This window comes from Xiphophorus maculatus, chromosome 19 (assembly GCF_002775205.1).
Source record: "Xiphophorus maculatus strain JP 163 A chromosome 19, X_maculatus-5.0-male, whole genome shotgun sequence".
NCBI lineage: Eukaryota > Metazoa > Chordata > Actinopteri > Cyprinodontiformes > Poeciliidae > Xiphophorus > Xiphophorus maculatus.
In genome coordinates this window covers 15,393,715-15,405,409 of record NC_036461.1, presented here as the reverse complement: position 1 = coordinate 15,405,409, position 11,695 = coordinate 15,393,715, and the positions used below count along the sequence as shown (strand labels likewise).

The 11,695-nt window shown below is 41.0% G+C and overlaps 1 protein-coding gene across 1 annotated transcript; it reads right to left on the bottom strand.

Moving 5' to 3' along the window:
* Nucleotides 1–1,660: 1,660 nt before the first annotated feature.
* LOC102227246 (calmodulin) lies at nt 1,661–10,026 on the bottom strand. The gene is made up of 6 exons (XM_005798306.2): nt 9,895–10,026; nt 4,150–4,180; nt 3,923–4,066; nt 3,093–3,199; nt 2,852–2,987; nt 1,661–2,760 (listed from the first exon to the last, which is right to left on the bottom strand). The coding sequence occupies exons 1-6, from the start codon at nt 9,895–9,897 to the stop codon at nt 2,732–2,734; spliced, it is 450 nt and encodes a 149-aa protein (XP_005798363.1). The 5' UTR covers nt 9,898–10,026; the 3' UTR covers nt 1,661–2,731.
* Nucleotides 10,027–11,695: the final 1,669 nt, after the last annotated feature.

Sequence of the window (11,695 nt, the reverse complement as noted above, 5' to 3'; positions counted from 1 at the left end):
TACAACCGTGAAGCATGGTGGTGGAGAGGTGATGATCTGGGCTTGGCCTAAACTGGTTCATCAACAAGATGGTGATCTCACACCCAGCAGCAAACCTACAAAGTTTTTTTTTTTTTTTTAAATCTACCAAAACGAAGAATTGAGATGTCGCGATGCTTTGGTCACCTCTTATGAAAATAAGAAATTAATGATTTTTTGAAGGTTAATAGTAAACAGATTGGAATTACATTTAGCTTTTTTTAACCATACTGACTAAAGACTAGAGTCACATCTTCATAAACCAGTTTGTAGATAAGTAGACAAGTGGGAGCTAAGAGAAAGTGGAATCAAACCCACAACCTTTTGACAAGATCACTGTTTTTTCCACTGAGCCACAGTAACCCCACAGAGGGGAATAAAACGACGGCAGTACAACTCAGAGTAACAATGTTGCATCTGAATAACCTCTGGGACTATGTAATTTGAACAAAGGGAAACAAAAGTACAGATTTTGGATCAAACAAATCATCACACAAGTCTCAATCCAACTGTGAAGGTGAAGAGGTCATGACCCGGGCTTGTTATTCAGGCACAGGAAGTGGATCTCTCGGAGTCAATGAGCCCATCTGTTCGATTATTCTGAAGCTTGGCCCAAACTGAGTCATCAACAGAGCAATGGTCCCGAACAGCAGCAAATCTACAACAGAATGCCTGAAAAGGCACAAAATCAAAAGAGCTGTAAGGTCCAGACCTCAACTTTCCCCTTTGGTTTCATTTTTAGTTAATGTGAAATATGTGCTTTCTGAAACTTGAGGGTAGGATTAAACGTCAGAGCCTCATAAAGAACAGCTTCATCCTGATTTTGTTCTGATGGCAGAATCCTAGAATTGAAAGAAGGTGCATTTTCTTTTGACTGCATCCAGAAAACCTGACCCAGTTTTGTCTTCTGTCAGTAGAAAAATGTAAAGTTGAACTGTCTCCGTAGAAGAATATAATGCGGTACATTGGAAACTCTGAACTGGAATGCCAGTACAGAGCAGTATTGTGTAAAAATACTCTTCAGACAGTTACATAACTCCAGCTACTGTGAGAAATGCATTCAACACCTCCTACACTTATCCTGTCCGATTCCCAATCATACAAACATCCAATATCTTCTTGCAGAGTCCAGATCTACTACTGATGAGAATCACACTTGAAATAATGTCGTTTCTGTCAGTTCTGTAGGTTATGATGCTGGATCTCTGATTCTATAATTGTCAAATCTATCCTCTTACTCCCACGGTTTTCTGCTGCCCATTTCTCCTCCATTTCCATCTGTGTTTCTGTTGCCTAGCAACAACTCATCGGCAGCCATTTGTGGCAACCCGGAGAATTTTTTCACCACACACACACCCTGATGAACTGCAGAATAATTTGTGGTTAGTCTTCGATAACCGTTCTTTGGGGGGGGAGAAAGAAAAAGCCAAGGCTTCTTTTAATGGTGATGTTGCAGCACTTAACTTTCAGAGTGTTTTCTGATAGTCGAGGTTCCTTTTAAAAAATATGTTCGGTGGGCTCAGCAAGACATCACACACAGTTAGAGGCTTTGATGAGTCATCTTAAAGCTGCGCCACCCCCAGAGGAAAAAAAAACAAACAAACACGTCAGCTCGTCTACAAATACACAAACACCCGTCGAATTTAGTTCATGAGATTTTATTGGAAAAACAAAATGTAAAGACTAGCATTGTACATCTTGGAATGCAGATCAACTGAACCGAACAGGACAGCTGGACTGGACCGGGCCGGGCCTCGCTGCACCCACACGCACACAGGCAAACTCACACACAAAAACAAGGTAGAAATGCTGCAAAGCGCCGACCCTGTCCCCCATTAAGCTGAAACTCGCCCCACCACGTGGAGTCATACACGCACAGCCTTCGAGGCAGCAGCCTGCACCCGTCTGCAGCGAGATAACTCAGATTTCACGTTACTCAGTGCCTGTAAACATCCAAACTAATACTCATACTGGTACAAGCGTTGGTGCAGATGTAGCCTCAGAAGCTGTGCTTGTATATAATCATCTTTAAAGCCCACCCATCCCTCCATATTGGATAAGACAAAGACTGCCAAAGGGGCATTTCACCCTCAATAAAAAGAAAAAGAAAAAAAAGGTAAACACACAAAAGGATAAAGTGATTAATAGACATGATGGGGAACCAAATCTAAAATTAGTTTATTCCATTTTAATTTTTCTTAAAAATATCACTGACTTTATTTAGCCAAGCGAACGTCCCATTGGTTCGCTCCCTCCCATCCACCCCTTCCTCCTGAGGTCCAACGACAGCTCTCTGTCACCGAGATCTCAACAGTAACCCATGTTAACGCTGCATGCATGAAGGGAAAGTAAAACAAGACTTTATAGAAGAAAAGGCAGTTGACCTGCCCAAATCATCATGACATCAGGCAGATGGAACCAAGAAGCAGAGGAGCAGCGGCCGAAGTAGCCGGCTGCACGAGGCTGCTAGTCTAATGAGCCGAGATGTGATTGGTCAGCTCAGCGCGGAGGAGATGGGGAATACAAGCCAGTACATGCAGATTATTGGATTTTTTTTTTTTTGCCTTTACCTTTTTTTGAACTTGTTTATATGGACAGATTTTCATTATTCCAACATTCAGTTTAAATTGTCTATACAGAACAGTATGATTAAATGTAGATTTTTGCAATAAGAGGTAAGTGAAACATTTGACTGATTCTTTGTAAGTTCAGTTCATTTGGCGGTCATCATCTGAACAAACTCTGTAGAGGAGAGAGAGAGAAAACAATCAGAATAATGTTTTTATTTGAAAGTCGCAGAAGCTGCCGCACAAAGTCATTTTAGATCGGATACCTTCATAATTGACTTGTCCATCGCCGTCGATGTCGGCCTCCCTTATCATCTCGTCGACCTCTTCGTCCGTAAGCTTCTCTCCCAGGTTGGTCATTACGTGACGGAGCTCTGCTGCACTGATGTATCCGTTACCATCCTGGACAAGGCGCACACGGTTGGTCAATTATAACATTCGCACTTCTGTCACACCAGCTCTCTCTCTCACACACACACACACACACACACACACACCCGGGCCCACCTTATCAAAGACTCTGAAGGCCTCCCGGATCTCCTCCTCACTATCTGTGTCCTTCATTTTTCGTGCCATCATAGTTAGAAACTCGGGGAAGTCAATAGTCCCATTGCCTGGAGGACACAAGACAGACAGACATGCATTATGGCACATTTTTACCTTATGAGTCCCTGGGAATTTTTGTGCAGTTTTATTTTTGCAAGTTTGCAAACATTAAACTGGCTGTGTATTTTGGTATAAAATGTGTTTTTCTATAATGTTTTATCATTTTAAAAACAGTTTTCACCAACATGAAATTATTTTTAATTAGACTAATTGATCAAATTGTTTAATGGATTAGGAACTATTAATATGTCTGGTGGGGCTTGAAGTTGATGGCATTCATAGAAATAATCATAGTGGGGGGACATACTATATTAATAAACAATATTTCAATGCCAGTGTGAGCTGGTGAACCATTTTGTGTCAGTGGTTGACTGTAGATTCAGGAGAAACAGGATTCCACCACAGCATTATATGAACGGGTGATAAGACATTTGAATGACTGTCACAGGAGATTGAAAGATTTATTTTGTTTGACAGGGTTTTTAATTAGATCCTTTTGGCTTTAATATATACATGTTCTTTCAAACTGGTTTATAATAGATTTTATAATAAAAATTGTTACATTTTATGCTTTGTATTCCATTTAAAAATGTTTCACTGACTTTACATGATGCAGTATAAAAATTACTTTATTTGCTTAGTGTGGCATGTTTTTGGTGGGTTCATTCCACACACGGTCACATCAGGTGAAAAGATTCTGAACAGCAGAAAGTTTAAAGAAAGCGGCGTACCATCAGCATCCACCTCATTGATCATATCCTGGAGTTCAGCTTCAGTTGGGTTTTGACCCAGTGACCTCATGACTGTGCCCAGCTCTTTGGTGGTGATGGTACCATCTCCATCTTTATCAAACAAGGAGAAGGCCTCCTTGAATTCTGGGCAGGAAAAAGAAGATGACAATTAAACTAAAATTTCAACCTGAAGGTTGAGAAACAGGGTTTGAGTTGACTCGTCTTACCAGCAATCTGCTCTTCTGTTAGTTGGTCAGCCTAAAAGGAGACAGAACAGACTTTTTGAAGTGGGTCACACATGGACACTAAAAGCATGTTGCATAAAAGCCCCCATTAACCAAACCATTAGGTAGACTCCCTTAATTCTGCTGACAACCTTAAAATCTTCGAAGTGGATATCTGTGAGGTCTGCCACCAGTTTTGCAGCTTTTGGTTCTGGCTTTTTTGCTCCTGTGCCTCTAACTCCTCTCCCATCAAACCTCAACACTGATCCTCCTCTGCTCTGCTTTACATCCAGAGCTTTTCCTTTTGTTCCTCCACTAGTGTCTCTGGTTTTCATGCCGACCCCATCCAGTGCCCCCTGGACCATCATCAAGCCCTCAGCCAGGAACTCGGCTTGCTTGCTATTCTGCACGCCCTGTTTCTTAACCTCCGCCAGCTCAGCTTTGGTCCTCTGCAGATTGTTCCTCAGGTCCTGCATTTCACGCACCAGGCTGTCCATGCGGCTGGAAGAAGTGTCCATCAACATCTGCAGGAAGGCCCTGTAGTTCCTCTCCTGCTGCTGGATGAGCTCCATGTAATAATGCTGTTGTTCGTCTAAGAGCTCGTAGACCGTGGAAAGGCTCACCAGCTCATCCTCTGCTGAGTACATGGCCACTTTCTGAGGCAGCATAATGAGGGAACAGTGGCAGGAAGGGCAAATATCCCGTGTTATGGCTGGATGGTAAGAATAATGGCCAGACATCTATCATTCGGTCTCAATTGACAAACAGATTGAGAAGTACCAGAGAAGCAGCATATCCTGTCATCCCAACAATTGCATCAAAGAAAAAATATTTAAGTGGCTGGATGATTTTAATCCTCCTGGGTTTGTTAGACAGAGGCCTGAACGGTGAAAAGGTGGCTGGAAAATGGCCAGACCCGTCTTTCAGTCCTTCTAGAAGCTGATGGATGACAGAGTTTTCCACAATCCCAGCAGATCGGAGCGACCTGACAGGTGGCAGCTCTCCTCCTTGATCTAGATGACAAGCTAATGTAACAGCTGGCTTTTCTGTTGACGCCGTCCTGGCAACTTGTCCTTCTATCTGTCTCTCAATAAGTACAACTGTCAATCATCTTACAGGTGTGGGCGTACGAGTCCAGACGCTGTCCTTTTCCTTCCCTCGGTGCATCCAGTGCCATGCTGGTGGCACAGTGTGGATTAGTACCGCCTGTAAACGCCACGGCTAACCATGGAGCCGCTGGCGGAGTGTGCGGCCTCTGCATGGGCTCTACAGATGAAGAGTGTGGGCAGAGGCCAGGAGGCCATGCTGGTGGAGGGTCGGTCAAACATGTCAGGAAATTGATTTTAAGTGTGTGAGAGTAAAAAGTGTCCGCACCAGAAGGGGTCACAAGCCTTTTCTTTGTGTCTGCATGTATGCGTTAATCTGCAGCCTGTCAGCTCCCAGCTACAGTTGCATCTCCTGGGAGGGATCAGTTAGCCGTCAGCCAACCTCCTGCACTGCATGGAGAGTCATTTCATCCGCAGGCACTAAATGTGTGAGTCACACACACAAACCTGTTTTGGTATTCACTCTCAGGACAGTTAAGATTGGTTTAAGGTAAGTTAACAAACTTTTTTTTTTTAATTCACTGCCCTGAACTCGTACAAATCTTCGTTTTATAATTCCTACCTGCCCTGCTGCACAGTAATCTGGAGAGTTATTACTTTAGCTACTTATCACAGGGCAATAAAGGGGGCGGAAAAAAACAAAAACTATACACCAACTGTAAATACAAAAAATAAAAAGCAGCTGACACTGATTAGATCGAATCACTATGAAATATGCTTACAAATGATCAGATCATAACATTACTTTATCAAAATTACTCAAAAATCTGCATGACTATAAAGTAGCTTGAAGAGAATGTATCATAATATGGGAATCAGGGTTTCCTCTCCATTCTGAGAGCTGCTTATGTCAAAAGAGTTTCTAGGGACTGTAATACATGAAATTAAATGACACAAAGCAAAACTGCATTGTAGTAAGACATACAACATGAAGAAGTCACACAGCTCAATATTAGTGGTAAATATTGCACTGATGCTTTCTGCTGCAATAAATCCCCATTTTCTTCAGTAAAGCTTCCAATATTCTCTGATCTCCAGAGTTTCAGGCATTATTTGCTTGAGGAATAAGAGACTGTCATGACAAGGGAATGTAACAGCCAACAAATAAAACAGTCTTACTTGACAATAAAACTTGAAATTTCAATGAAAATTTACAATACTTTCCCAGCCCCACAATAATGTATTCAGCCTTCATTTGATTTTAACCTTAAAAAGAAATCGTAAACTTGTGGCAGGGATTCCTAACTGCCTGTTTCACAAGGAGCTGGGATGCTTTGAGAACACCGAGCAGAGTCTTTACATCTGTCATTTATTACCTGGCAACAGCCTTGTAGTCTCCATTTATGACCTTGTCTCCAACAAACAAACCAGAACACACACTGATTTTAATCCTCTGCTATCATAAAACGCCTTTGTGTCAGAGTGCTGCACTGAAAACAGTTTATTAATAAGATGGCTGGGAAATGATTAAGAAATTAATTCACACAGGTATTTTTACAACCAAGCAGCTGCTGGAGAATAATAACTGATCCGCTCAACGATGTTTGACAAGCTGCTAAGACTTCACTTAAGGTAGAGAAATGTCTAGCTGAAGAGATCATGTTCCTGTTCCAGCAGATGGTACAAGCTGAGGAGGGAGTCCGTACAGCCGACTTTTAAAACATTTAACTCTTTAATTGCCTCCAAATGGTTGCAAAAACACATGACTATTCATAAAACTGAAATGGAAATGATTCTTGAATTAGCAATTATAAAATCAAAGATCAATAGGTTTGTTAAGGACGCCATCAAGCAAATACAGACACTCGTTTCCCAGAAGACATGGACTGGAAATCTAAAGTGAGCTTTGGCTTAGATGACTCCTAGTTAATAGCTACAACTATTATAAAGAAACCATCAAGCACAACTCATTTTATTATAGAATAATAATAATAAAAATACCTACATTTTTACTTCTTTTTTTTTTTAGTAAAACAAGAAAATAGAAATCAAATTATACTTAAGGGGAAACAAAACAAACAAACAAAAAAAAAAAAAAAACACAACTTCAACCAAAGACATCCATTCATCTTTAATATCACTTTAATCCATCTGTAAAAGGGCCACGGCATGATCTGGCACTGATCCAGTTCACCCAACTATTTGCAACAGGTAGACGAAAACAGATCGGGTATTTGTACAGAAATCGAGATCAGATTACCGACACAGGCCTCATTATTGTTCTATCCATTGTAGAACAAGTTTTATTCTACTGTCTGCATTCCTCTTATGAGGTGGATGGACACTTTATTGGCCGACTATCAGGAATGTAACTTTTTGTGGGGAGTAGCAAACATCACCAGTTTTCTCCCCATCAATGGAAAAAAATATACATTTGCATTTTTATCTTTGTGTGAATCTACATGCTTTGAATACCTGCCACTCTGCTGCTGCACTTGAATTTCTCCACTGAGGGGCAATAAGGTTATTCATATTCTAAATACTTTTCAAATAAATCTTCATTCATTCACTCTCTGCATTCTGCTTTCATCCCCTCATTTCTGTTTAATCTTTATGATCTTACATGTCCAACCCATCTGAGCCTCAACAATCAACCTTTCCCTCAGAGATGTTCCTTTCTAATTCTCTCCACTTCTGTTCTTCTCAATGACAATCTGAACAGTCTCTGCTCTGCTCACTGTTTTCTATTAGTACCAAATCTCCAAGTCGTTCAAAATCACCGGCCTCACTGATTTGACTAAATCCGTTTCTCAGAGGCTAATGACATTACTAAAAATTGATTTGGTCGGTGTCTACACTTCCTCCCAACCTGGAATCAGATTTTTGCAGCAGCTACTTTCTCTTTAGAGACCTACTTTGTCCTTTAGAGACCTGCTGGCGGAGACGTTTCAGGTTTACTGGCATGAATACTTCTTCACAGATTTGTTTCTCTCTGCATCCAAATCAGAGAAACTCCCCTGCACAGATGAGAAGGTCAGGGCTAATTACTACCAGACCTTTTCTGGTTGGAGCTTGTTGCTTACTGCTACAGCTGATTGATACCTTGTTATCATTCTGGCCTCACACACAGACTAGGGCTCTTCTGGCCGTCCTATGCATCTCTTTGAGTCACAGCAACACCATATTTCTCTTTTTTGGGTTATTTAATGGCTGATGCATAAATATAGCACTGATTTTTTTTTCATGGTGTAACCTTTGCTCGCTACCTGATTATAAATCTTCCTTGTCACTACTACAGCTGGTAATAAACTGTTACACATCACCCCTGACAATCATCTCAATATGCCCTCTGAGCCTCTAGTGAGTCACAGCAGATGACTGGTCTCCCTGAGCCATGGTGGCTCCCTCCCATTAAAAGGGATCATTTCCTCTCCACTGTCCCCACATACTTGCTTGGAAATTACCTAAATTGAACCCCCCCCCCCCCAAGTTATTTTTGCTTTGCATGTTCAGTCAATGTGAATGACAGGACAGCGTAGAACCTAAACAAAAACTTTGTTTTAAAGTCAAAGTTTAAAAGTCATCATTAGATTTACAAATCATTTGCAACAAAACTGTTGCTGAATTTGACTAGGTTATACATATTTATTCCACAATTGGATTATCCTACACTGATCAAATAGTTTAAAATATAATCTAGTATTGCTAAAACATCATTTTAGTGTGTAAAAACAAAGAAAGGGGTGAAATTCAATGCTTTCTTGAAATTGGGACTTTGGATTGAGATGAGCTGAAAAGCACTGGTCAATCAACTCAGATCAATTAATCTGTGGTGGGCGGCAGGAAGAGGGACAAACCCAGGGCGTCATTACTGCAAGAGTCGCTACTGACCCCAGGTACTTCAACTTTCTGTATTCCAGCTGCCTATCTCATTCAAACACATGGATCCTCACTTTATTCCCCTCGTCTCCAGAGCATACATATCTCCACCTATCCAGGCTCTGTTTCACACGCTCCGCAGATAGCGATCTGGATTTTTACACACAGCGTATTCAATTCTGTGGTAGAAGCAGGAAGATTCAATTTCAGTCTGTGTCTGTGGGTGATTATAATGTCCAAATATAGTTAAAACACATTACGAAACATGTTTGATTTTGACATCCATTACAAAAATGACTTCAGAAACGTAGAGAACATTACCCACTCAACCTTAGCTCTTTTTTATATACTCAATTCTCACATGTATTATTAATATGAAGGCTTCGGGGTGAACATCAATTGTACCATTTTCTTAAGAAAACCTTTTGAACAGTTCATGCAGAGGGGGGGGAAAAATGCATCGTTAGCCGACAAGGCGGCTGTCAAATGCCGGAAAACCATTCATTGGACGGGGTGAGGTAATAGCTGTGATGCTAACAAGCAGAACGGCCACAACCTATGAGTGACGGTAACATTTTACACACCTAACAGCGCCATTCTGCGGTACTTCCATGGTGAGAAGCGTTTGATATAACCCACAGCGTCAACGGTTCAAGTCGGTCCACCCGCGTCTGCCCGGCTCGCCCCGTGTGCGAATCACTGAGGCACCGGGACGTTTTAGCAACGATACTCCCGAACCGAAAATGGACCTCAAAAGTCACCGCAAAACAATCACAATTTCAATTCGTACACAATGGCAAATTGCACTTGGTTAGATACTCACCATGTCTGTGGGAGTTTGAGCTGTTAGCCTGCCGGCGGTTGAGAAGAGAGGAAATGGACGGCTGCCACTGAGTGTTGCTGCTGCTAGCTAAAGGCGGGGAGACCTGGCGAATCACCACTCTGCTGTTCACTGTATTCATCCGCACTATGGAGGAGTACAACTTTGCTCGGCTTCTGGGACGCTGTTAGACATGAAGCCATGATGGGATTTGAAAGCGTTGTTGTTTCTTCCTTTCAGGGTATATATTGGATAATTTCATTAGCTACCACAAGCTTTTACTTTATGGTTGATACCATGTGACGTTGCTTAAATACTTCCTCATAATTCTGGACGGTCCTAGTCTCTGTACAGAAGAGATGATACGAAATTATTCTCTTATAATATGCGCTGGCACAAAAGCCATAAGTAACTGGTTCCTTGGATTCATTTCAGTTTTTATCTTCACCATTTTACTGTAACAACGAATAAAAATTGCATAATTATTATTATAACTATTTCTTTATAGGTAGCCTACTTATATTAACTGAACATTACTTTAATCCGTGTTTTTATTCATGTTTTTTTTCTCGTTTCTGTAGTTAATGTAAAAATATGTATGCTGTGTGTTTTTTTTTACTATGTGGAAGTAAATGCCTTATATTAGTAAATTAAGCACTAAGGATGAACAGTCCTAAGTTATATTAAAAATATTCAATTACGTAAAAAAGAACTAAAAAAGATAATGTTAAAAAAAAGCATCTTTATATAAAAACAACATTGTGGCACCACTTGCAAAATTGCATCTGAAAGAACCCCAACACTTTTAGAACTGTGTTGTCAGAGTTCACCGAAGATAAGGTGTTTGGTCACAATGCACAGCAGCAGGCCCAGAGAAAAGTAAACACCTAAAGTAAACTCAAACAACTCACCAACTGTCAAGCCTAATAGTGGAGGGCTGATGATTTGAGATTGTTTTGAATCCAGGAGACGTGGACATCTGGCAGACAAACATGAAGTTCTATGCATAGCAAAGTATTCCAAAATCATATTTGAGGCCATTTGTCAGACAATTCAAGCTTGGACCAAACCTAACATTGGTTCTGAAAGCCGTTTAATCCATTTTTATTTTTCCAGATGACTGTAAATTTTAAAACGGTTAAGGGGTAGGACTTTTAGGATTTTGACTTCCATATAATGTCCACATTGTTGCATGGGTGGCTTCCTTTTGAAATAATGCATATTGCTTTGCTTTAAGTGTGATTCTAAGCCTGAGTACATATATGCTGTATGTACTGTTGTAACTTTAGGTATTAAAATATCCATTTAATTTGAGCTACACTAATGTTAGAAACACTACTTTGCAGAAACAAAACACTTTTAGGTCTATTGCTATAACAATACGTAAGTTTGGGGGGGAAAAAAATCTCATGCGCTTATTTGGTCACCTTGCTTGCACGGTCACTCGAGAGTGATGGACTATTTTATGTTTCGCCTACTTTTATTCAAGCGGAAGGATACGGATCTAAGCGTCCAAACTCAGAGCGCTGAGGACGCTTTGGCTTTGCTTTTGAAAGACGTTCTCTGATTGGATAAGACAAACCCGCATACTCTACCAGTGTAAAGGGGCCAGTGATTGGCTCAGAGGGATCTGCAATGCGTCAAAGCACGGAGCGGCAATGAGGGCAACGTCTCCACAGCTACAACGTCGTAGAAAAAAGAGCAGGTGATGACTCGCAGGTAATCTACAGGTGTGTTGCCTAATAAAGTGGTGAGCCTCAGACCGAAAGAAGGAATAAGACCTTTGCTACCACGGAAATACGGG

What these genes read in the sequence shown, in the direction of transcription:
- LOC102227246 (XM_005798306.2), bottom strand. An exon ending in AACAGAAGAGCAGATTGCTG is followed by an intron (nt 4,067 to 4,149) that starts GTAAGACGAGTC and finishes TTTCCTGCCCAG; the next exon opens with AATTCAAGGAGGCCTTCTCC. An exon ending in TGGACAAGTCAATTATGAAG is followed by an intron (nt 2,761 to 2,851) that starts GTATCCGATCTA and finishes TCTCCTCTACAG; the next exon opens with AGTTTGTTCAGATGATGACC.